This window comes from Athalia rosae, chromosome 2, assembly GCF_917208135.1.
Source record: "Athalia rosae chromosome 2, iyAthRosa1.1, whole genome shotgun sequence".
Taxonomy (NCBI): Eukaryota; Metazoa; Arthropoda; class Insecta; order Hymenoptera; family Athaliidae; genus Athalia; species Athalia rosae.
The window spans coordinates 20,915,692-20,941,963 of NC_064027.1; the positions used below are offsets into that span (position 1 = coordinate 20,915,692).

The following is a 26,272-nucleotide window of genomic DNA, read 5'->3' on the forward strand; positions in this document are numbered from 1 at the left end:
CACATCATGAAAGTCGCGATAGTTCATCTGACGTTCGATTGTTACATTCGAAATCCAGAGTTCGATAGATGGCTCCAAATCTTGAAAAATATTTGTTCTAATTTGGCGGGACGAATCATCACAAAAATGAACCGAAAAGATATTGATTCATATTTAGAAGCGCTTGCTTCTTATGTCAACGATGAAGACAAACTGGTAATAATTCTGTTTTCTTCAACGAGAAATATATCTGCTTCGTTTTTGAACAACTGCAGTGAAATTTGCATCATGTATTTTAACCTCTACCACACGTCACTCCGCTGTCAAGTCTTGAAAAAATATCTGGGAGGTCTCACTCTGTATTACTTGCACTTCATTGTAGACATATCTTTTCCAGGTAACGTACAAATGGCTAAGCAAGGAATTGAACATCCACGTGAATTTAGCAAAGCAGATTTTATTTACATACTGGGATGAGCGACGTGGCAAAAAAGATGCAGTTTCATCAACTTTTCTACTGATTGGAAATCTTTGCGATGGAGGAATGCGGGTCGAGGTTGTCACTGAGGCGGACTTGCTCTCTGCTAAGAAGAGATTTGCTAATATAGTGTCCGAACACATTTACAGCCTGCAAACAAACCTTCCAGAATTAGAGCTCCTTGCCATCACTGAACCTGGAGATGCCCAACATAGTGCTGTGCACTGCTCAACATCGGTGATTAGGTCTGAACAAGAAATGGAAATGTTACAGTGGGGTAAACCATTGCCAAAGATGATATCCGCTGTAACTACTCAATCTACCGATGAAAAAATTGTCAAGAAACTAACGAGCTCTACAGTTAAAGAAACTGAGCAACAAAAGAATAAACCTTCAGCAACGAAGCCAACGACCACAACTGCAAAACCAAATGGATCAAAACAAATGAGTGCATTCAATAATATGTTTGCTAAGGCAATAGAAAAACAAAAGGTTTCAGTGACGACATCTTCCAACACTACCAAGACTAAGGCTTCTGCAACTCGTAGTCCCTCATCAACCATTCCACCAAAAAATGCTTGGTTTGCAGCTAAACCTAACTCTAAAGAAACAACAGAAGAAGTTATCACAAAACAACCAAGAAGCGAAAAAAGTCAGGAACAGGTCAAAGTAATAAACAATCAGAAGAGAGAAAGATCACCCGAGATAATGGAAATCCAAACGATGAAATTTCAGGATGAAGGTGCTAGTTTGAGTAAGTCAGCTGCTAAAAATGTAGCCCCATCTTCGAGAACCAGAAAGCGGCAGAACACTTCCAAGCGCAACAATATTGATAAGAAAAGGAAGCGGATTGTCGTTGCTGACTCCAATGATGAATCAAGCAGCGAGGACACGTCTATGGATATTGAGGAGCCACCTAGTCCCCCTGAACCACTAGTTATTGAAAAAAAAGCAAGATCACCTTCGCCACCAAAAATCAAGGTTCAAGGAGGACGAACCAGGGTGCGCAAACAGGTCGATAAAACATTTATGGATGACGATGGATTCATGATTACCCAAAAGGAATATGTTTGGGAAAGCTGTTCAGACAAGGATGAGGAAATGGAAATATTATCGATCAAACCACCAGCTGCGTCTTCTAAACCTCCAGCTAAGAACGCTACCAAACAGAAGCAGGCGTCGCTACTTAACTTTTTTAAGAAATCGTGATTATGCATTTTATATTTGCTTGCAGTGTTAGACAATCATCTCGCTAAGTTGATGTCCTGGCATATTCTAATAATAATAAAATGATGAAAGACTTGAAAAATCCTCAGTCAACGATTTGAAGAAATTTATAATTTCCATCCATTTTTCATAAAATAATCATCTTTAAATTATCGCGCGAATGATTTTTAACAGTGCCGGATGCGTCTCAGAAGCGTCTCAGCCACTAGTCTTAGCCACTTCAGCACCTATTTGGAAAATGGCGTTACTGTCAGTTCCGGTGCACATGGCAGTAGTGAGGCTATGTCGTGTTCGTGTAAACTGTTCAGTCACACCTTCCCTGTTTATTGTTGAATGAATACACCGAAAATATGGTAACGTACATCATTGTTATAGATAGTATTCACATTACGTTGAAGTTCGCACTGAAAATTGCTTTTGGTACGTCTCGGTACATGGAGATGCGTCTAATGTATACATCATATCCAAACACCACGTCGTGACGCGCTGAGTTTTCGGTCAGATCTATTTTGAAAAAATAAAAATTAAATTTTATGAAGACTTCTGCCATCGTGACGAAGGCTTCAAACTACTCAGATTAACGCTCTTGTGATTAACGAACTGCTTTATTCATACGGCATTGATGTATATTCAATTTGGTCAATTATACTAGTTCCAAACATAAATTATACTCCAAAACTCACCTTTCCTCTTCTCCTCAAATGATGCAATTAATTCTTGCAGTCCAAACTATATGTTCTTTTTGAACATGCAGCGGGATACGCCTTGTTCAGTGTCAAGGAGTTCGAGGAGGTGGGAATGCTTCTGCCTCAGGTCGAAGCCTCCGTAACTGATCTTGCCCGTTTCAATGCAGTTGTAAACCTCATTGGATTTTCGCCTTTTAAAACTGCCCTCACTGCTCTAGAGAATGTGAACAGTATATCTGAGGGTGTGGTTCCTATTGATCTGAAGCTCTTTTTGGACTCCAGTTTACCTGGAAAGAGGAAAAAAATTGTGCTCGGTGTTGGCGACCCCAAGCTAGGTGCCAGCATAGGCGAAGCACTCGAAATTAAATGCGATCACACTGGAGTTGTGCCAGAACTTCTCAGAGGAATTCGATTCCATTTCCATAATCTTGTGAAAGGATTCACTGTCAAAAGTTCTGGAGTTGCTCAGCTTGGACTGGGTCACAGCTATTCTAGGGCTAAGGTCAAGTTCAACGTACATAGAGTCGATAACATGATCATCCAGAGCATCGCGCTTCTTGATCAGTTGGACAAGGACGTCAATACTTTCAGTATGCGAATTCGGTGAGTATAAGACTTTATCCTGACAAGTCTTAAACTTCATAAAGAATAAGTGATCATTGAAAATCGAATTATTTTTCAACTCAAACTTTACCAATCTTTTACAGTGAGTGGTACAGTTATCACTTTCCAGAGCTTGTAAAAATAGTTCCCGAGAACTACATGTTCTCCAAGGTAGCACAGCTGATAAAAAATAGAAAAGAACTCACTGAGGAAAAGCTTGAGGCTCTTGAAGAAATAGTGATGGACAGCGCAAAAGCGCAAGCCATAATTGATGCGTCGAAGTCCTCCATGGGAATGGACATAAGTCCGGTTGATTTATTGAACATAGAAATGTTTGCCGGCCGAGTAATTGCCTTGGCAGACTATAGAAAGCAGCTAGCAGAGTATCTGAGATCAAAAATGGCTGGTGTAGCACCAAATTTAGCTACTCTTATTGGAGATCAAGTTGGAGCTCGACTGATTGCTCATGCCGGATCGTTGACAAACTTAGCAAAGTATCCCGCGTCCACAGTGCAGATTTTGGGTGCAGAAAAAGCTCTTTTCAGAGCTTTGAAAACTAAGGGAAACACTCCAAAATATGGACTTCTTTTCCATTCGACGTTCATTGGGAGGGCAGGGACCAAAAATAAGGGAAGGATTTCCAGGTATCTGGCGAACAAATGCTCCATTGCTTCGAGAATTGACTGCTTCACGGATACTCCGACAAATATTTTTGGTGAGAAGCTACGACAACAGGTAGAAGACAGATTGAAGTTTTACGAAACCGGTGATGTACCGAAGAAGAATATCGACGTCATGAAAGAGGCCTTGGAAGAAGCGGCACTCATTGCTCCTCCTACGAATGGAGAAGAGTCACCTAAAAAAAAGAAGAAAAAAGACAAGAAGAGGAAGAGTGAGGCAATGGAGAATGGAAATTCTAACGGAACATTGTCTAACAATGTAACAATTGAGGCTGAGGCTGAAGTCGACGATGCAGAAGAAGTACCGAAGAAAAAGAAAAAAAAGAGGAAGTCCAAGAGTCTGGAAGAAAACGAGTGAACTGCAGCAAAACGACGATACGATGAATTCAAACCTGAACATCATTTCCATTGTATTACTACTAAATAATCTCACTTACTGTTTTCGCTATTGATAAACCGTAGAAGTTATAATTGAATAGTCAAACTAGAATATAATACCAATAGACAAGCAATTCTTGTTGAATAGCACTTCATAAGAATATTTTTGTAATTTGTAAATTATAGCACACTTGAGTTTAGTATTTTATAATAATACAAATCTTGTAAATATCACTCTTGACTACATTCAATAATTGTTATTCTCTTCTTTCTACGATAGATTGTGACTACTGGTTTGACTATTCAATTATCATAACTTAATGTTTACGCATTTGTAAACCTTGCAATCATATAATGTATCGTCAAACAGCTAATAATTTCAGGACCATGAAAATATGATGACCTCATCATATCCATTTATTTGACATGAAAGAAAAAAAATTATTCTATGTATATTGAATAGTAAAAAATCGAAGAAACGTATTGTAAAATTACGAGGGTCTTGATTCATTTAAGATATAAATCACGCCGAAACCAATAACAAACACAATGATACGACGACACGACACAGGCGAACATCCTCAATGAAGAAGACAACTGAAAGGTAAAAATATATGCGAATTTTATCACATACATCAAATTCGTCAATAGAAGTTGCACCCAGAAGAGGTAAGATCTGCGACCATGTCAGTCTCATCTACAATCGTCCTTTTTTTTCATAGGGGAAGAAACAACAGTATTTAAAATCAATGATAAAAAAGTACAAGTATATCCAACTGATAGTAATTTTGCCAACACCTGATACCGCTTTGCGACAATTCTATAGTATTATTTTCACCAAATATCGAAGAAATTAAAATTCGTAACAACAAATAAATGTTTATTGATTATCGGCCAACAAGATGATTTATAATTACCAGTCAATTGGTCTCCATTAGAACGAAAGTAGTCAATTAATATACATACATATGTATATTAAACATATGTATATTTACCCGGCATTCCATAAAACCCAGAAATTATTTTTTGATATAAATGTCGTCATTGAAAAACTTTTTGCATTTGGTTTGTTAGATTTATTGCATGGTTGAATTTGCTCCAAAAATTTTGTATTTTTTTTCACTTGCTTCCTCTGACGTTTGCATGAAAGGTAGATCAGGCATTATTAATGACAGTAAGAGTTTAAAAACATCCAATATATTAATACCAGCACCAATGAGCATTTAATATGATAAAATTAGAGTATAACAGGTATAAATATTTGAATCATTAGTTACAATTTATAATTATGATACAATCAGAACCCAGCCTATACAAGAGTCTAGAATTACCTCATCTGTACTTAAGATTTTATTTAATTGATTAAATTAACATCTGATAGCTCCGCCGCTCTAATCTGTACAAATTGAAACAAGGAGAGAATAAAAATTAAAAAAGCAAAAAGTACTTAAATCATAATTACAGAAAATAAAGTTTCTAATATTTGCCAATGCGAAGGCATTGCTGAAAACTTTTTCAACGCTATATTTAGTGTAAAATTGAATTTTTATAATGATAATTCTAAGGCCTGGTTTTTTTTTTAAGTTTTTTTCTTTTAATTTGACAAGTTGTATAAATTCATGTGGACATACATAGATGTGCTACCTCCATGTATCAAAGATACAGATTTGTTCTCTACTTTATACCTTTTGAATGCAGAATACTTTATATACCGTTTAAAATATTGGCATTTTTATAACAATGAATATTTTTTTCCAGCATTACCTTCTTCAATTTTTTATCTAATCTCTCATGATGTACATAGGTATATTATATAATTATAAGTACGTACATATATACATAGATTTTATCCCTGATTAAACGTCTTTATAAAGTAATTTAGAATAATATATTATACGGTGTTGATCATATCATGCGTACGAATTCCAAACAGAAAATGCTACTAAGATTTTAAAAGAATTTATCGTGAAAAAAGGAAATAGAAGAAAAAATCGGCACAATTGCCAGATAGGATTTGTGTATGCCAATGAGAAAAGCGGTGTACCAGATGTGTCTGTACAAGACACAGGTAATAAATATATTTAAAATGTTAGTCACTCGATATTTCACTCTCCATTAAATGCAGCTCTCGATATGAATTTGTATCGGAAATAAAAATATGAGCAAATCAGTCTCAAACAAAAAGAGCAGGCAACTTAAGTGTTATACATGCAATAAAATAGTGCTGAATGAACTTAATAAAGATAAAAAAGAACCCGGTGAAATAAACAAAATTTAAAAAAATGTAGAGCATCTTTAGTGGTATGTATATATATTGTGAATTCGTAAGAGTATGTGGTATATCGAAATAGATGCGCTAATTCAATAAAGTTATAAACTAAATTAGCTCCGTAACAGTGTGGTCCTTCAGTGCTTGATGTGATGAAATAATAAAAAATATACATTTGTTAACTATATAAAGTCGAAGAAATCTGTTAAATTATTCTACAATGGAATATATTGCCGACTTCGATTTTGCAACAGGTCAATAACTACCATTACTTGGTCAGAATCCTGGATAAAACACGAATTAATTCGATTTTGTTATGATCTGAGGTCGGCGATTGCCTGATGCAAAACCAATAAACTATTCTTAATATTTCTGTTTCCTCAATAAAAATAAAGCTACTTTCCTTAACGTTCTCTTTTATTATTAATTATTTCTTTTATTATTGTTGTTGTTCTTATTATTTTTTTTTTTTTTTTCAATATTCGTTGATCCATTGAAGGTTCGATCCGAAAGATATGCATTTCGTACAATTCTTGAGAAGAATTATTCCTTTTTTTTTCGAATTTTCAAACGTTTTTTAGAAGTAAAATCTAAATACCACAATATGAACGTGAACAATTTTGTTTCTTATATGGTACAAAATTTTAGAGCTTATAGTGTCTATTTTCATGAAAATTAAATATTCAATGAATGTACCTAGGAATTAAAATTTTTTTTTCCTTAAATACATAACGGGACAATATTTTCAACATTCTGACATCTCACAGTTTATACGGCAACGTGTTTGGCTATTATTTATTCATGTATTTATTTTTTTTTCAACAGTTTTTCCTCCTCAAATGATATTTAAACAAATACCTCTGAGGTAATTATATTCATTAAACAAGCTATTGCGCTATCTTTTGTGCCAACTTCAAGGGAATTGCCAAAGTCTATAGTCTACACATTTGTTGACACTACAAAACATTATCATTCATAGCATGTATGTATAATATATAAGTATTATTGTTTTTACATTCTGCTATCATGCATCGATACATTTTGTTAGTGAAAAACTATATTTGTGCTACGGAAGCCATATGCAAGGCCAAGTAAACAGTATTTATTGCATTCTGGTAAAGTTCATTAGAACGCATGTCCGATTAATTGAAGTTCACACTATATGAGCCCTGTTTAGCATCGTTTGATACACAACGGATGGAAATAATAAGCAGAAATTTATATAACAGTAATAACTGTTCAATATGTCGAATCGAGCCAACCTTAGTACCCGTTGTTTTTTTTAATTTTATCTTCTTACACAATAAGTTAACGTATCGAATGTTATTGCTGATTGAACCCAATTCCTGTCAAAAATGTCTGCTGACACTTTAAATGCTGCACACATGTTACATGGGAACACAGTTAAAGTATTACATTAATATATACGAATATATTCAAGGCATATATGTATGCATCACAATTGAAGAGTATCTTTAAGAGCTGCCACTGTGTATGAAGACCATCAACGAACAAGTTCGTTAGTTTTTAATCACTTACTCGGCTATTATTATGATTCCTGTAGATAAGAACATTTATTTTTCACTCTCACATTATAAATTCATATTGTTAAATTCATACAAACTTGTTGTGCCTATCTAATATGGACCTGCTATAGCGTACCCAAGGCCTTTGGCATTCCTCGTTAGTACTTTTTAATTTTTTCCTTAAGCAGGGATAAATTTATATACATGAATTTCATTTTCGAGTGGCTTGTAATTACTATATTGTAGTATGTTTTAAAAACACTCTATCCCTGTTTAGTCTCCAAAGACACTGAAGAATCTTATGCCCGACTTTATGATTTGAAATTTTATTTGTTTTTTGATTCTAAGTACGATCAATACTTCTTTCCTTATACGTCCTCATAGCAAATACTGAGTTCGGACTTATCGACTATCATGAGAATAAAAGAATGAAAGAATGTTTTTTCTTTTTTTTTCAAACTTCAGAGTTTTGAATGTCGCACAATTATGTTTCAGGTAAAAATACAACTATCAGTGTGCAGGGTCAACTACAGCAAGCCTTTTGCCGATTCAATAATAATAACTAGTTATAATATCTATTCGGAGAAAGGATGCAGTTTTTTTTTTTTACCTTGGGATTACTTATCTTTTATTGAAATGCTGGAAAAAATCCTGCGTTCATATGCTGCTGCGGCTTAATCGTTGGAGAAATCATTCCCATCGTTGGCATTACTGAAACAAATTCCTCTTTGTAGAAGAATGAATGAAGTACCAATTAAGAACTATCATCTGTAAGTTACTGTTAATCGGATATCAATGGTATGTAATATGAATTTCAATTTACCGATACCCTTTGGTTGATGTTGAGGGCTATTGCTTGCCAGCTGATTCATCGACGGTGCAGGTCCAGATTGTTTTGTCTTGCTGCCCATTATATTGTCTAAGTCTATGTTGAGTCCAGCACCAGCCCAGGTCGATCCAACCGGTGTCACGTTTCCACCAGTTGTTGGCTGTCCTTGTGTACTTGTAGAGATTGGTGTGAGAAGATTTGTGCCTCCGGTCATATTCATGAGACCTATATACAGTTGACAATGATCACGTGAAAGTATCAGTTCAACCTTTTTGGTAATATAAGCAGTCACAATAATAGCATGGCACATTTTGTTGAAAAACATTAATCGTTAAACAATCAGCAGTAGATAACACATCAACTGTTGAGGAATGAAATGAATGTGTATTAGGAAACGTCAATTTATTCTATACTATTACAAAATTCTTTCGTGTTCAACGTAAGCTAGAATAACGTTTGGTAACAATTTTTGTGAGATAATTCACTGTCTATGATAAGTATAAGAACTTCTGCTCAAAGTTTGCGTAAGCTTGCACCGATAACCGAATCGATTAGTGCCAATACGTTTGCAGCGAGATTCCTACAATGGCTATTCGGATCTCCCCTGAAAGTATTTCGTGATATATCAGCCAGCCACGTACGAGCATCAAATATTTGCTCAGATAATTCTGAAGCAAGGATGTATGTCGGGTTTGAAACAATTACAGATGCAATATTTTCGATAACAGCTATCCTAACTTTTCCTTCAAAGTGGTATCGAAGCGCCCACGACAAGTCTAATATCTCCTTTCCCATTTTGGGAGCTAGATTACAGTTCTGTGCAGCAACCATTAAAACGGATAGTGTTTTCAGAAAGTTTACCAACAAGATACAATCTTGATCTTCATAAATCTTTGAGGTACCGCAGAGAAAGGCTCCCTTGCGACCGAATCCATATATGAGGGGATAAAAAAACGAAGACGCAACATTAGCAAATTTGTTGACTGCAGTTTTGGGAAGTTTTGTTTCATGCGTTAATATTCTCGTCTTCGATTGGATTCTCTTGTTCACTATGTCTTCCCAATCCACTTGATTTTCAGTGACCTCATCAATTTCGAAATCATCTGCAAACAGCGTTTCGTACTTTTTTGTTTTGTCAGTTTCTACAAAGAGGGAAATGGGCTTCGATTTCTTCCTATCAGTCTGTGATCTTGTCGATGGAGATGATGCTTTGGTATTTTCTCTGAGTTCTATTTTAGATAATTTTTTTGCAGATTCCTGCAGTACATCTAAGAAAAATAATCTCTGCATTATGGAGTATGTTCCTATAGGTGCGTGAAATTCTCTAGACAGATATTCCGCAGATTCTTTTGGAAAGACCGTTACGATCGCTGTACAAGCCCTGAATTTCAAGTCTTCAAAGTTTTCCACATAGCTATTTTCACCCAGGGTTACGAGGATCTGTAATAACTCGATACCGAAAGAAACATCGTCACTGGGGAGCTGTGACAAAATAATTTCCTCACATATTTCCAAGCTTCCTGAAAATATATCCGGATCATTTTTTCCCTGAGGGTCAGTTAAATTGTCCCGAAGGTCACGTAAGTACGCCGGCCTTTTTCTCTCAGATATTTTTGTATCATTGGACATGTCGTAAGGTATCAAATCGTCGTCACTATCAAGATCATCTTCTGAAGGGCTGAGGTGCTGTTCTTTAATAATTTCAGATGTCGATTTCTCACACTTTTCTGATTTCACATCACAACTATGGTTTTTGACGACTCGGGTGCTCAGGTCTTCTTGCGTTAAATCTGGTAGGACTTTTGACTTGACTCCAAGTTCGTACAGCATCTTATCTCCGGGATCTGAAAACTCGACATTTCCTATCACCAATTCCATTTCGCGTTCAATTTTCGACTCATCTCTACCACGAATAATTTTCGTCAGCCTAAGCTCTTCTGTAATCTTCTTAATCTCCTCACCCATATCATTATATTCAAATTTTAGCTCAGCACCAGACATAGATTTGTTCAAAAGTTCAGCGAATATTTCCGCCGTGACCATACCAATAGCCCTGAGTTTAGGCTGAATCATTTCAAGGTGCGCTTGAGTCCCAGCAAATACTAGTTTTAACACCGTATTTCGCTCAGTGGACGAAAGCTGGTCCACCAGTTCTCGTATTGAAAGGATTATTAATTTTGTAATGAATAAATGCTGCTCAAAAGTAATGTGATTCAAGATGCTCCTGTTGCTCCAGGACTCCAGAAGCTGGATCAACAGTTTAACGAACATTCGATCCGAAGATTCGCAGTGAGATAAAGCCGAGATTAAGTTATTCGGTAAGTACTGATCATCGTAGTAAGACAATAGGGGGATTTTACTCGTCATAATGTATTTCCAATTAGAATTAGAGATCAGATTTCCAAAGACGTTATGAACACCCAATTCAGGCGGACATTCTTTCAAAAACATTACCGCGATAGGTTCCACGCTCTGACTATTAACGTTGCGCAAAATCATTTCCACAAGATATCTTGACTTGCTTTTATTTGCAAAGCACCACTCGGCAATGATATGAGATAATTCGGCAAGGCCTGCCCTGTTCAAAACTAATGCAGTTTTGCTTAGTAATATAGAAAGACATTTAACGTCTGGCTGGATATCGAATGTGAATGAACCATGGTTCAGAAATTTGACCGTTTTCAGAATGTGGAAGTGAATGATATTTGAATACGTTTCAGGACAGAAGGTATCGAGTGTACTTCGGCTCAATTTATTCGCGACCCTATCAGGCAATGAGACTAGAATTTGTACACTGCTTTCCCAATTCTGTTCAATTTCTATTTTTGACAAATCAGTTCCCTCTGAGCGCTTGCAGAGATCTATGAGAGCAGAGCAGACCGCCTCGCTTTTGACGAGAGCTTCTAAAATGAGGGATATAACGCGCGAGTTTTTTTCATTCTGGCTTTCTTTCAACGCATTGCTTAGTATCGTCAGAGATTCACCTAGCAACAGACTCGTGGATCCTTCAACAACAAATATATCAATCACTGATTCGTCCATTTTATTGCCGAGCAACGGCCAATTATGCCCAAATTTTTTGATTAAATTCTCCAAGATTCTTCCATACAAAATTACATCCACATCGATGCTCGTGTCCAGGCCGAGATATTTTTGTGGAGTGTAAGACCCAGGCAAAGATTCCTTATATTTGTGAATTTTAGACTTGATTTCTTCCAAGTCTTTGTGACTTTTTATGCTTTCGATCCGGTGAAGAGTTTCCAATAGCTGATTTGCAGCAAATTTCGAGCTGATTCCTTCTTCGGGTCTTGAAGCTGTAAGGAATCGCTAACTTGGGGGCATTACTTCTCCCAGTAAGAATATTACGGGTGAGAATTCCATTTCATCGCATAGAAAACACGCAGTGAAATACGAGGGGAAGTCTAATATCAAGATTTTTTACGTACCTGAGTTGAAACTCAGAGGATCAATCGATGCTGGGTTTGAACTATCGAACAGGTTTGCATTATTGACATTGCCCGTCATCGGTGGTATTGTCGGCAAGGAGCTGAATCCACCCAAGTCCGCCAGAAGGTCAGTGTTCGAAGATGCTGTAAGATTTATTTCATTGTTAAATTTAAACTGCATCAATACTCAAATGATTCGTAAGCGAATCCGAACATCGGGATTTTTACCTGGATTATTGTTGCTGTTAACAATTGACTGCGACTGATTATTGAGTCCTTGCGGTGGCAAAGAATTGAAAAGATTATTGCCTAATGACGAGTTTTGAATCATTGCACCACCAAAAGCTGGTGCGCCAATGTTCTGGGAAATAGATGATGGAGAGGTCAAGTTGCCACTCATCGGATTGCCAATATTAGGTATCGTGGCACCCATTAATGAAATTTGAGATTGTGGCTGCTGGTTTGCAGAATTGGTAATGTTAACGCCTACATCAAAGGCGGATGTGAAATCAGCAAATTCGTCGACGCTACTGCCGTTGTCACCTCTTGATGCAGCGCCACCAAATGCGCTAGCAAAGTCTCCAAAATCTGTATTCGTATTCTGAGACTGTATCAATGTATGATCATTTCCTCTTGGATTAAAGTCATCATCATCTCCGGAACCTGTGTTTATTACTTCACTCTGAGAGTCGAAAATATCGTTCAATATATCATTTTTACTTCTATTTTCTTTTACTGGCGACGTCATGAGGTTGTTTGGTTTTGTTGGCGTAGTATTCTGTAGGCATATGTGAAAAATGATTATGCCTCTTTTACAGAAAAGCGAATATTTTACTAGTAGGTCAAAGAAATATTACGCTTCACATCGATGTCTTTGCAAAATACTTACATTACTTTGATCTTTTCCATAATTGGCAGCTGCTCCTAAGTCAACCTTTTTAAAAACTCTCGATGTTTTCACCGGAGACTGATTTGTGGAAGATGTAGAAGACTGTGGAGTTTTGGCGATTCTATCAATGCTTTCTGTGGTATCTCTATATTCTCGCCCTCCTCTTCTTGGGCTAGATTGCGTATCATTATCCGAATCTTCTCTTTCCCCGTCGTCGCTGTAATGAATTAATGGAGATTAGAGTGGAAATAATTTTCCGTTTATTCTAACGGTTTTGTTTTTCGAACCTGTTATTCCCGTCTTCAAAACCTTTTCCTTTACTTTCTCTATCCCAATCATTGTAACCTTCGGCAGCCGGTTTGTTCCATTTTGGACTGTCCGTCCATCTATCTCCTCCCCCAAATCTCATACCCATAGCTTCGCTAGACATTCCAATGTATTTGTCTTTATTCTTTTTAGCTTTCTTTCTCTCATCCCTCAGCTTGTCATCGTCTTGAATGAAATCTATGAGCTCCCTCACTTTGTGCCGTATGTTTATGCCCTGGTCTTTACCAAATTCATCGATGTACGTGTAATTCTCTAAGGATCTCAGGTCGTAGATATGTTCACGGGAAGATGTCACTACACGTTCCGAACCATTACGAACTAGGTAATTCAGTAAGAGGAGTGACTGCAATAGGAAAAATTTTGCATTTTAGTGTTTGGAAACATTTCATGTGAAATACTTGTAGTCGTGTAAATGCATGCAGTACATAACCAGATCTGTATTACCTTATAAGTACGGCGCCAATTGCGTTTATTTTCTTGCAACATTCGTTTCCAGAGCATCGACATTACCTCTGGAAACTGTTCATACGTAAATGTGGCTTGTGCTAGTTCCTGCATCATAGCTCCTGAAATACGTATGATAAATTGTAATAATCCAACTAAATTCTATAATGCTATATCTGTCAACAGAGCTTCAGTCGACACATTCCAAGTTCACAGATACATTTAGTGATTCTTACACAAAAACATGAGGCTAAAAAATATTGTCACGCTATGCAGAGCTTGTGATTGTTCAATCACCTTATTTTCAATGCTTGTCATATCTACTTTCATTATTTTCACTCACCAGTTGGGCCCCATGCATCGTCATTAGTGGCTTCTCTCACTTTAGCCTCAATATCTGTGTAGTTCATAACAACATTCGTCCTGCAAATAATGGAATATTATTATTGTCGATCATAATCATATATTTCGACTTCAAATTTAGCTGCTCAATAAGAATTATAAAGTCACACACCAGCCCCTGACTCAAATGTATGTACATAATTGAACAACTTTCACTTTCATCTCTGTGTATTATTACCAGTTCTTATTCATGAATGAACTGCTCTGTATTTCAATACGGTTTACAAAATTATTACATAATGAAAAGTTTGTTGGCTGAAATGAAATTGGCATAAAAATGGGTCAGCATATTTGGTACTCGTTGCATAATCGATAAATATATCAATGATGCTCATTACAGGGTTGTATTTTATTAGAAACGAATATCAGACATGAATGTTCTAGATCCAGAAATATTTGTATTCCATGATACCTTTATCTTATCAATTGGAAGAGTTGTGCTGTATTTCAAGATAAATAGAAATGTTTAGGGCCGAGAAAATTTTTCATGGAATTGAAGATTGATTTCTACTCTTTTAAATCTCTGTATAACAACAGCACTTTTCAAAAATCTTTAAAAGACATTCTTTTCATCCTTGTTATGGTTTTAAAGCAAATAGATACTGGATTGGACCAACAAGTTGCTGTAACTTTGGTGTGACCAATTTACCTTATCAGTCTTTATGTAAGTTTGCATGCAGTATGTTTGACTATCGCCGACACCTCTCTCTACCTAACACTACCTGATATAATTATGCAAAACTATATGTTACATATTTAAATATACAAGCAAACAAATCTACCAGACATACATAGTGTCCTTGACTAACATCGACAGCAGGAAGCTATCGGGTTGATAATTGTTCTATGACAACAAAGCTACTAATACTATAATTTGCAGACAGGATGTAACTACCACTAAACAAATTCTGACATTTCGCTATTCGAGGAGTTATCAGTAATTCTCAAGGTCGCTAATCTCACAATTATCTCTTAAACCAACATACGTTCATATGAAATACTCATGACCGTAATCGGAGTCGAGGTTGAAAACGTTAGCTTGAGAATATTCCTATATTTCCCAACATTTTGATTGGGTTTTCTAGAATGCAAAGTCCTGATGTTACAGAATCAGCTGAAATGGAGCCTTAGATCATGCCTGAGGTTGGGAGAATGCCATTCAACCGTTTAGGAAATTCACCAGACATAAAGCGAAAACAATAATTACTTATCGAAAATTGCGGAAAGCTAACGATATTAGGTAATCGGTGAAAGGTATAGTTGATTAGGAGAAACAAGTAATGTAAATTATGAAATAGGGTTAGGTTATCTACGCGTTCAGAACATTCGTTTACTTACGCCTTGTCCATCAGCTCCCGCATTTTCCACATGTTCATCATTTTGAAGATTTATAGGTATCACTTTAAGAAAAACTTTCAATTAATATAAAAAAGGCCGAATAAAGTTTCCAGATGTTTTTTCGTCATTCATTTGAGAGCGGTGCACTAGCCTCCTCAATGGAGAAACGTCAGCAGACACCCGCCATCTTCACTGTCCACGTATTTGATGAATACTTCATTCAAGAAACGTCAGATCTCTGCGTCAGATATCGTGAGAACTCAATTATCCTGCTAGTTTTAAAACGGTTTGACATGGCGACAGGTTTAGTTTACAGTCGATTAACGTCCTCAAATAGTCCAAATGGTTTCGACTCAAAGATGCGTTCCCTTCCAAAATAATGTTTAGGGATGATTTTTTATATCGGTAAGACATTCAAAATAGCCGTCTTCCCCTCCTTGGTCTTCTTATGCTGCGTCTTCCTTACTGAAATGTTATTTACTTCATCGACTCCCTTTAGATAGAGTCAATTCTCAGTCACAGCGTTTTCCGAGCTTACGCCCTCATACGGCGACCAGTTGTCAAAACTATCAAAGCGACGGAATTTGGCAGATTCTGCTGGGAAGTCAGGGGTCTTCTACGACACTAAACCCACGAAACCATCGACGTCGTCGTCAGAGTCTTGTTTGCGCTGTGACAACTGGTTCTGCAAGTTGGGTTGCCTACGAGAAGGCTCAGTGGAGAATGCTTCGGCATGAGAGCAATGTGGCTTCTAACCCCCTCCCGCAGAATTACTACGCACGGGTTCAAGGGTTCGAATTTCGAGTGCTTTTCGACACTTGGATCACGTAATCAAAAAATCGACTACTCATGCTGGTATTCATTTAAGACTTTGTAATCGACGCTAAGGTCTTTCCTTATCAGACTTTGTCGTCAGCGGCAAGCATTGTTCCTATTATAGATAACATAGCAGTGTTGGCCTTCACATAATTCTTGTCCCTTCGATAGTTCTCACTGATCGGTAGTTCTTACTGATACTCCTTTAAAATGTTGAAGGTATGTAGAAGACATTAAACTTGTTTGAAAGTCGTTTGTTCTTTTCTTACATTTCAGCGAGTTGGTTGAATCCCTTGTACCGTAATCTGTTGTCTTGCTCAAAATTCGAACATTCTTTCTACTTCGACAGTCTTGATATATATTTCCAGTTGCGCAATTGCCCTAACATAGTATGACATAATTTTAGATGCTTAAAATTTTCACCGTATTTCTTGGACCAAAATCGTGAATTCAAAAGTTGTAATAACTCGTCGTCATCCACTTGGCATAAATGTTTACTTTAGGGATCCGTAGCATTGGTTACTGGCGGTGGATCTGGCCTAGGTCTAGCTACCGTTGAGAGATTTATCCAGCAAGGAGCTAAAGTTGTTATCGCTGATCTCACCTCTTCAAAAGGAGCGGTTGTCGCACAGAAGTTTGGAGATTCTGCAGTATTTACGCCAACTGATGTAAGTTGATAACTGGGCCTAGATTGCAATGTAATAGCTGCAAAGTCCTCGATCATTTGAGCACAACTCTATTTCCTCACCTGTAGAATTTCTGAACTATAACAAAGAAAATGCAATAATTCATTTAGGTACAATCTGAGCAAGACGTACAGACAGCTGTCAACTTGGCAAAAGAGAAGTTCGGAAGATTGGATACAACTGTAAATTGTGCTGGAACAGCCATAGCGTTCAAAACTTATAATTTCAACAAAAAACTGGCGCATAACTTAGAAGATTTCACAAGGGTTCAGATGATTAATACCGTAGGCACATTCAATGTGATTAGATTGGCGGTTAGTCTCATGGGTGATAATGAGCCAAACAAAGATGGACAGCGAGGTGTTATCGTAAATACTGCAAGTGTTGCAGCTTTTGAAGGACAGATAGGTCAAGCTGCGTATGCTGCAAGTAAAGCTGCTGTAGTTGGCATGACTTTACCCATTGCTAGAGATCTTTCTACTCAGGGTATCCGAGTTGTAACAATTGCTCCTGGCTTATTTGATACACCAATGTTGGCGCAACTTCCAGAAAAAGTTAGAAAATTTCTAGCAGCGAACATACCATTTCCTCAGAGATTGGGAGATCCAGCTGAGTTTGCTCACCTCGTGCAATCAATTGTCGAAAACCCATTGCTCAATGGTGAAGTTATAAGATTAGATGGAGCTTTACGAATGCAAATGTGAGTCCAATTATTACGCAAAATCAAATAAAATGATTTTTACCCAAAATACTTTGTACGTGTAAAATTTGCCTGAAATAAAGTTGGTGGTATGAAACTTACCTACGAAATAGATATTTTCCAAACCTTTCACTTGAACCACTATCAAAGCATCAAAGCTCTTGAAAAAGCATTAAAAGTGTTATCGGTGATGGAATCAGGGCATCTAAAAACTAGATATCGTTACATGCTATATTACAGGTATCGACAATTCTCTTTATTTATACTTGAAGTCTGTACATAATAATGTCTTGTAAACACGTTGCAAAAATCGCAACTTACTTTTAACCATTACTAGAGTATTAGCTAGCAAAAATTGTGTACATAATATTAACATAAAAATATTTATAGTTACAGTATGATTAGTCTTTTTTTCCAATAACCTCAGGAGAACTCCAAAATTTCAACAGATGTCGAAATTTGTACTGATGATTATTCGGAAGAGCCAATTTTTCTGCTAAGGCGGCGGGATAGTAAATTTCTCCGAGGTCGAGTCAATCCTAGGCATTGGATTCCTTCAAGTTTTGAAGTTTTTCTAATTGATCTGGTTGAAGTTCATCGGGAATACTTGCTCTTCCTCCGACTATTACCTTTTCCTGAAGAATATCTGGCAAATCTGCTGAATGCGAATCTACATCTGTGTCACGTGTCGCTAAGGGCTGTGAATTTTCGGCAGTACTTGGTCCAGAGGTAGATTCTGCCTCGCTACCAGAGCTGCTGCTTACTGGGAAAGGTGCTGAGTCCGCATGGAACTCGTAAGCAACAGATTTTTCATCACTTTCTTCGACCACTTCTGAATCTCCACATTCTACCGGCTTAACTGTGGGTTTTTGACATTCACTTTCATTGGAGTCAGAGATAGGTGCAGATTTCGTTGTTGAACCTTCCACAGATTCTGTAGATTCCTCTCTGGTATCGTCTACATCGGAAGCATCCTCTTCATTACCAGGAAATGAGCGTTCAATTTCTTCCATCGGTGTAGCTGCAGTAATAACAATTTGTGCGACACCCAGTCCAAACTCATCAGTTTCTTGAGAGGATGCTATCCTACGAACTTGGGTATCAGATTTTTTGCTCGCGTGTTCCTCACCTGCCTATAATACAGAACAAAATGATGAACGTTATATTCATGTTAGGGCTTTCTTTTCTGTCTGATTCAATTCATTCCAAATGATGCCAGCTATATTAGATTCATGAATTGCAGAATATCCTGGTAGCGAAAAATTCTTTTCCCATTACATAGGTATACAATTAGAGTATAAACATATTTCATGTATAATTTATTACGTATTGATCAATTTCGAATCACTGAGCTACAGAATTGATAATCTATGTATAATCTTTGATATGTATCTATTAGTTATTTCTCTATTGCTACAGGCTTAAGAATCAGTATATTTACAGACTATTTGAGTAGGTTTCTTAATTTACCTCAGAAACCGATTCATCGGTAACTTCCACAACTAGAGCAGCAAAAGAATAGTTATTATTAATCAGGTATACACATAAGGGTGAACATTACTACATCAGAGAATTGTTGGTATAATAAGCGAGTTACTGTGAGAAAGGAGCGCAAAGGAAGAATGTATCTTCTTTGCAAAATGTGCTCGCTTAGGTTGATCGGGACTGAGAATTTATAATATGTTACAACCGTAACAGATTTGATACAACAGATGAATGCATATCACAAAAGTTAGTAATCTATCTGAAGCAAACTGCCTCTGCGCGCTTTATATATATATATATGGTATAAATATATATATACATGTATATGTATATGTATATATATATACATATATGGTATAAATGATATATATATATATATATACATATATATACATATATATACATACCATATTCATTCACAGTAATGAGAAATTAGTTATGGGATGTAAATTGTATTTTCGTTTATATCACGATCAAATCGCTCCAAAAGTTATATACCTATTATTCCAGGTGGTTGAGCATCAACATCATCTCCAAACTGTGATCCATAATGGTCGTGTTGATTTTTCGAAAGTTTGATTGCAAAACCTTGTTGATCGCCAATCACTTGACTTGGTATGTCTTCGCACAATTCTGAGGAAAATAAAAATATAGTAACAGATGCGGTATGAATGAATCGATGGCGTTTTGAACCCCATATTATATAGAACTTAAATCAATCATCAAGTATTAAAGATAGGGTCAATGAAATTGTTCCAATATTCACCGAATTGCATTACAATTGAATTATTATTTCGAAATTACCCCTTGGAATTGGTTGATCCATGTCGTCAGATAGTAGAAACTCTGGAATCTGAGGGGGTGTAAACACAGGTGGTGCTGAACTTGGTGGAGTAGTATCTTCCTACAATTGCATAAATAGTTGAATAGTTTGGAGAGACAAACTAGATTTCAAAATAACATTAGGTAAACAACTGGTTAAAAATTCTGTAGGTACTTGTGGTGTTAATGGAGATCCATCAGCTGCACACATTTCGACTACAAGTGATGGGAATATACCACATTGACCATTGACTTCTCCTTCCCAAAATCCATCATCTACGTCGTGAGGATCTTGTCTTAAAATTCGTATGACATCACCTTCCATGAAACTAATTTCTTCTGAACTTGTTGCATCATAATCGTACAGTGCGACGCAATACTGTATAGATGCAGTACCTGCAAGAGTTCCTTCAAGACTTAAGATATCATCAAACTAATTTTCACAAAACTACAAATGAGTAACAAGGTATTAAAAGAAATGGACACTGCTCTAAAAGAACAAGTCTACAACAGGTTGTGTGCATACTTACCATGCACTTGAGTTTCTGCGGTACTGTCTTGAGCTACATTTTGGAAATTCATATCAGGATCAACGGCATCATGATCATCGATAGTGTAATCAACCGATGAAAAGGAGATTTGCTGGACCAGTGTTCCAGGCCCATGTGAACTCAAGCCAGCCGTAGTGTCGGCATCTCTTTCTACGTCCAAATAATTTTGAGGTACAAATCCTTCTTCCCCTCTGTAATTTCGCGCTCGGAGCCAACCATCCCCATCACCTTCACCAACAACATCAAGCTGTTCACTTTCCACAATCGAAAGCTCATCCGGGTTTTGTGCCTGAAAGTTCATCGGTACTCAACGTATTTTCTACAGATGATCGGTCGTTGATATACAAATTCATTCACTGACTGTGTATGAATAAAGTGCTGTGCATTTATATATTTGCTGATCTAAAGCCATCTCGGTTGTATCCTGTGCCTGGCCTACGTCATCTTTTTCCTCATCATCCCAGTCAACTGCGGTAGAATCATCCCAACCAGCTGTGAGCTGCTCTATTCGTTGTTTTTCCTGTTCTAGCATTGCTGTTAAAAACAATAACATCACCATTTCGCCTGAGTGAATTTACATGTAGATGTGGCCAAAGCATTTGGCGAACATATTTACCATCGACTTCTGCACTGTCATGCCTCTGCCTTTCTAAATCCTCTGCGTTATCTTCAGATGGTTCTGAACCACCAAGATTTGTGCCTGGTCTTTCGACTGTAGTAAGATCGCTACCGGCATCTCCATCACTGTCATAAAATGAATCTGAGGACGGATGTTCCTGCAAAAATATTTCTTCGTTAATATCCTTGAATTGCAGGCTTCCAATGATTTAGTGATACTTGACACTACATCAACGTGAGATAATTGTGCCTTTGACATTTAAACTTAATTGGAACGTGAATGCATACCGCTACTCCGGATGCGTCAGTGCGAACAGAAAGAGAGCTGGCTGAACGAGGCATGTCTTGAACGCTAAGTGTTTCCGCTTCTTGCAACCATTCATCCACATTGACTGTAGAAATTGAGTATAAGTATTACACCCGTACCGAAACTTTGATTGAACATAATAATTAGCGACAGCTTTTGTAATAGCATTTCATCATAAGTATGATGTGTTACCATTACCTGTTACGCATGTTTCTGTTTATGATGATTAGGTACTCACCCCCACCCTGACGGAGACAATCTAGTCTCGCTTCTGCTTTCATCTTTGCAGTCTGATAGAAATAAAAATCAAAGTAATTACATCTCTGCAGTGCATGAAAGGTCCCCAGTTTTTGAACTTGTCATCCAATTTGCATAAATATCTACTCACTTCAGAACGTCTGATTGTTTGTTTCAATTCGTCGATCTTGGTATCCAAATCTGGGCCATTTGGATCGTTAGGATCCGACTAAAAATCCAAATATCTCTCATTAATACTTCTCGCAATCACGCTGGTATATAAAAGATATCCCTCCAAAATGATTACTCCGACCAAACGCAAAAGACAATTAAATGTGTGCAAGGTACCGATGAATTACCTTTTGCCCAGATTCTTTGAGTTGTTGGAGAGCTTGTAATTTTCTACTAGCCTCCCTTATACCATTTGCTTCTCGGGCCATCCTCGTTGCCCATCGTCGTGCTTCTTTCCCCAATGTCAATGATGCTGAATGGTCCGCTGTCACTCTACGGAAAATAAAAACATTCTGAATAACACTGTACAAACTGTTTGAAGACTTGGCCGAATATAGTTCAGCAAATACTGTGTTTTTTTTTCTTACTTGGTGACTGGATCGCTGTCACAGGCTTCAAATTCATATTGTATATGCTGCTTTAATACCGGATAGTATAGATAGCAGCATTGTAAATTGTACTCTCTGGTTAGCTGAAAAATGAATCATATCAACTTATTCATAGCCCCAGTAATGGTGGCGATTCATAACAACTGACAATAGTTGAATAAAACTGTACAATTGATATACCTGCTGAGCTTGGTCACGGATTTTACCAAAACTGTTTTGTGTTGCCAAGCATGTGAGGAGTTCTGTGCGACCCATGAGTGTTAAGTACTCCGCTACTTTGTCATAAACCCCCTGTTCTAAAAACTGTAACACAATACAGGAATTTTATCTGTAATCGACTCACCATTGAATTTGGGTGATAAAAATTAAAAGTCAAATGGCATGATTACTCATTGACTTATTGTTAGTATGACCATAATACCTATAGGTATGTATATTCATATAGGATGCTAGGCATACCTGCATTGTTGTCTGTAAGTCCACTACAAAGTAACGATTTTGATGAGCGTTAGCAGCAGCAAGACTAAGTAGATAATCATTTCGTGCCCCGGTAGACTTTTCTTCCAAAGCGTCACGCTTGGAACTTACCTACGTTACGAAAAAGACTTGAATGTTATATGTATGACACCGAATAGAAAATCAAAGGAATAAATATGTCAGAGTAATTCTTTTAAACGGACGTTATTTCGAAAAATACCTTGGCACTATTTTTTTGCAATGACGTTATGGACTGGAAGAACGATCCTTTCTTTTTTTTCAACCTAGAATAGAAGATATTTTATTTGTTAATCGGGCATATTCTCCTTTTTTTCTGCGGGCTGCCACGATGTGGTTCATTACTTTATAGTCAATTAACACAACGTACTTCTCTTCGATATCTTTGGCTTTATCACGGACATCATGAGCACTGTGCTCCTCGTCGAAATAAAATTTTTTTGTTTTATCAACATCTTGAACGCAAGTTTGAAGTTCCTTTTGTACCATCATCAACTGATCGATGGCCTAGAATAATAAAATTCAATGTTTTCATACGTTGCAAAGTTTGTGCGAACGAACTGTACGCATATAGCTGCATGTATGGTATGTTGTACCTTTTTCGAAATTTGAACTTTGTGCAATTTCAAACTCTTTGCGTCGTCAGCGATCTGCTGTTGAAACACTTCAACTGCGGCCAATCGTGCTCTTGCCAGTTTCTCATTTTCCTCCAACACGGTACGCCAAACATTCCACATATTCCTACGTGAAATTTGAACGATTATCCCAAAGTCGCGTTGTACAATTTCCAAAACGAACCGTGAATTTCATCAACGTTAATCCCGGATGTTTCCGGATATAGTTTGTACTTACCATTTTTCTTCACCGCCCTCGATCTTTATGTCCGGAATATTTGGAATTTTTTTGTTCAGGTATGCTGACGATATTTTAAGTAAAGCCTGAAAAAACAATTCAAAGATTTCTGTGATCAAGGTACTTAAAAAAGTCAACCTCGTTTCTACGTAAGTACACAATGTCTAAGTACACATCAGCCGGTGCGTGCAAAAACTTCCCGCCTCTCTATAGTACCACAAATAAAAATTCTAGATTATGACATATATTTTTTATCTATTTATTTATTTTTTTAAATTAACTGAAACTTACCTCGGAATAGGACTTTTCGATTGCAGATTTCTTAATCGTGAAATTTCTGCACAATTACAAATATTAATTGAATATTTTTAAATGCCTGTGTAACAATAATGTGGAAAGATTATCAACACACCATACGTAAATTAAATCTACGCATATGCATATCATGTAAAATGTGTACCCATTGAATAATAATTGATAATATTTTGAGTTTTGTGTAGAATATTCTCGTGTTCTGCAGCAGCTAATGAAACTTCATCTCTGCAGCCTATAGGCGGTTCCATGGAATATTAATCATACCGGCATATTATCGGATAAAATAACAATTGACAACGAGTGATAGAAGAGCTAATATATCCGTTATGGGTAGACTATAGTAATATTAGATAAAATTCGTACACTATGCAAAAATAAAAATTATAAAATTTTACTAAACGCGTAGAAAGTGGGCGTATTATCGTATTTGTAATAGAGATATCCACAATGGGTAAATTTACGAAGCCAACTCACCGTATATCCTCAAGTAAATCGCATTCATGTTGATTTTTGGCCTGCAACTTGGCTGCCTGTTCCGTGTGTAAATTTTTCAGAAATTTTGCATAGTTTCCCTATAGACAAATAAGGAATCACACCTATAAAAACGGTGGCGATTTTCTCTAACCGAGGTAATCGATTCAATATAATTTTATCCCAATTCAATTAACGTAAATATCTCCTATAAATTCCAAGTGTGCATATAGGTGTATAGGTATATTTAAATAGTATATCATGTATTTAGGTATGTACTCATGTATACGGCTATGTACATAAGACGCATAGTTTGTAATAGAATTACTTGGACAGATCCATGTCACCTTGAGTAAAGCTTTGCTTCCGACTTTCCGTGCAGGAATGGCCGGGTATTATTTATTCTGCATACAATAACTTCTTGTTACCTAATATATAGGTATACTACTATTTCATGCGATGATATGAGTATATGATTAAAGAAAAAGAGGTGCCAGCCTACGGTGGGATATGAAAGAAAATATCATAATTTGGTAATATGATATAAATTCAGTTTCAAATTTTGCAGCGGCCATTTTTTCATTCAAGGATCTCTAATCGTTTTACGATACGCCTTGACCGCTGCAGACGCCAAGTAGGATGATATAAATGACAATCATTTAGGAAGAGGAGGAATACATCTTTTCTTTCCTTTCCAAATTGAAAATAAAAAAAAATCTCGAATTCCAGAATTCAGTCATTATTGCAATAGAAAAAGAGAGAATTAGACGTTAGTACGAGAGAATCGCGACGGGTTCAAATTCTGATGCGATGGGTCTTTGATAATAATTATTTGAAACATCATTTGTCGCCCATATAAATAGGGGAGGAAGGAGGATGAGTATAAAATATAATGATACGGAAATGAAAGTAAGTTTAAAGAAATTCGATTCTCGCCCTCAAGTGACATAGTAAACGACTCGACATTGATTTTCCCGCTTCGTGTGCCCGTCGTATATCAATTTTATATTTCTCACGCAGAATCAATAAGGCAGGTCGGAAATCCCTGTGGTTATATATGTATGAAAAGTAAACAGAAAATTTAACGGTGGTCCAGACGAAAAATACGAAGAGTTTTATTTCAATGATTCGCATACAATTTATTCTCGTAGCACATTTTCTATCTCATGCTTACTTTTCTCGGGGGCGGCTGCATACTGAACACACTTTGGCTGCAGCCTCACCACTAAATACTGTTCTCTTTGAAAATACCTTCACCGGTTACCAACCCGTACACTACTGCTCTCTTGCCCTCGTCTCGAGCTATTTATTGATCGTCCTGGCGCCTGCGTTTGGGGGTGTGTTTTCTTCTTCCTACCCCCCGCAGATATACGCGCGAGAACATCATCGGCATCGGGTGTGCACTCTTCTTCGACCTTCCTCTTTCCTCTTTCCACCAATGAATAAATAAATATATAATCACTGCATGGATGATCTAGAGTCCACGTTCGCGAAGAATTTTTATGACGCTATTATTATTCGCATCAAATTGGGAAATATCGTATAAAATTTGCAGTTATGATTACGCTAATGAAGAACTTCGTTAAATACAATAATAGCAATAGCTCGATATGGTTATATAAGCCGGTAGATATAGCTTTGACCGATATACTATGGATTATAAGGCAGGTTCCGAGTAAATGAGCATGGAACTCGCACGCATGAATGGACTGTTTAGCGTATAAGTTCATTTGTGCGTAAATTATATGCATTGGTATACAAGCTTGTCGGATCAACCGCTGGATCATCGTTAGTGG

General features: G+C 36.9%; 5 protein-coding genes across 8 annotated transcripts; 3 read left to right on the forward strand and 2 right to left on the reverse strand.

Annotated features, from left to right (window-relative positions):
- Nucleotides 1-6: 6 nt before the first annotated feature.
- On the forward strand, nt 7-1,766 carry LOC105689343 (DNA polymerase delta subunit 3-like). The gene is made up of 2 exons (XM_012406259.3): nt 7-195; nt 377-1,766. Exons 1-2 carry the CDS (start codon nt 7-9, stop codon nt 1,664-1,666), a joined length of 1,479 nt encoding a protein of 492 aa, XP_012261682.2. The 3' UTR covers nt 1,667-1,766.
- A 132-nt stretch (nt 1,767-1,898) lies between these two features.
- On the forward strand, nt 1,899-4,525 carry LOC105689411 (nucleolar protein 56). The gene is made up of 3 exons (XM_012406401.3): nt 1,899-2,037; nt 2,408-2,973; nt 3,078-4,525. The coding sequence occupies exons 1-3, from the start codon at nt 2,035-2,037 to the stop codon at nt 4,009-4,011; spliced, it is 1,503 nt and encodes a 500-aa protein (XP_012261824.1). The 5' UTR covers nt 1,899-2,034; the 3' UTR covers nt 4,012-4,525.
- A 687-nt stretch (nt 4,526-5,212) lies between these two features.
- On the reverse strand, nt 5,213-16,140 carry LOC105689410 (clathrin interactor 1). Of its 3 annotated transcripts, none has more exons than XM_048651306.1 (9): nt 15,502-16,098; nt 14,105-14,184; nt 13,762-13,883; nt 13,278-13,660; nt 12,991-13,207; nt 12,330-12,879; nt 12,102-12,245; nt 8,650-8,880; nt 5,213-8,537 (listed from the first exon to the last, which is right to left on the reverse strand). In XM_048651306.1, exons 1-9 carry the CDS (start codon nt 15,540-15,542, stop codon nt 8,455-8,457), a joined length of 1,851 nt encoding a protein of 616 aa, XP_048507263.1. In that variant the 5' UTR covers nt 15,543-16,098; the 3' UTR covers nt 5,213-8,454. The 3 variants fall into 3 exon arrangements, with proteins under 3 accessions (XP_048507263.1, XP_048507262.1, XP_012261823.2); XM_048651305.1 differs by having other exon boundaries at nt 5,213-8,552; XM_012406400.3 differs by lacking the exons at nt 5,213-8,537; nt 8,650-8,880 and adding an exon at nt 9,041-11,969 and having other exon boundaries at nt 15,502-16,140.
- A 76-nt stretch (nt 16,141-16,216) lies between these two features.
- Nucleotides 16,217-17,804, forward strand: LOC105689327 (3-hydroxyacyl-CoA dehydrogenase type-2). 2 transcript variants are annotated; one of them, XM_048651341.1, is made up of 3 exons: nt 16,217-16,356; nt 16,821-16,985; nt 17,114-17,804. In XM_048651341.1, exons 1-3 carry the CDS (start codon nt 16,351-16,353, stop codon nt 17,705-17,707), a joined length of 765 nt encoding a protein of 254 aa, XP_048507298.1. In that variant the 5' UTR covers nt 16,217-16,350; the 3' UTR covers nt 17,708-17,804. The 2 variants fall into 2 exon arrangements, with proteins under 2 accessions (XP_048507298.1, XP_012261667.2); XM_012406244.3 differs by having other exon boundaries at nt 16,219-16,536.
- A 133-nt stretch (nt 17,805-17,937) lies between these two features.
- Nucleotides 17,938-25,790, reverse strand: LOC105689489 (protein nervous wreck). Its single transcript, XM_012406528.3, has 22 exons — nt 25,651-25,790; nt 24,480-24,577; nt 23,982-24,027; nt 23,691-23,776; nt 23,435-23,579; nt 23,209-23,345; nt 23,041-23,104; nt 22,803-22,931; nt 22,524-22,646; nt 22,323-22,426; nt 22,083-22,227; nt 21,875-21,952; nt 21,725-21,776; nt 21,468-21,571; nt 21,178-21,337; nt 20,923-21,095; nt 20,541-20,850; nt 20,186-20,406; nt 19,993-20,092; nt 19,687-19,821; nt 19,174-19,205; nt 17,938-18,836 (listed from the first exon to the last, which is right to left on the reverse strand). Exons 1-22 carry the CDS (start codon nt 25,669-25,671, stop codon nt 18,243-18,245), a joined length of 3,057 nt encoding a protein of 1,018 aa, XP_012261951.2. The 5' UTR covers nt 25,672-25,790; the 3' UTR covers nt 17,938-18,242.
- Between the last annotated feature and the right edge of the window lie 482 nt (nt 25,791-26,272).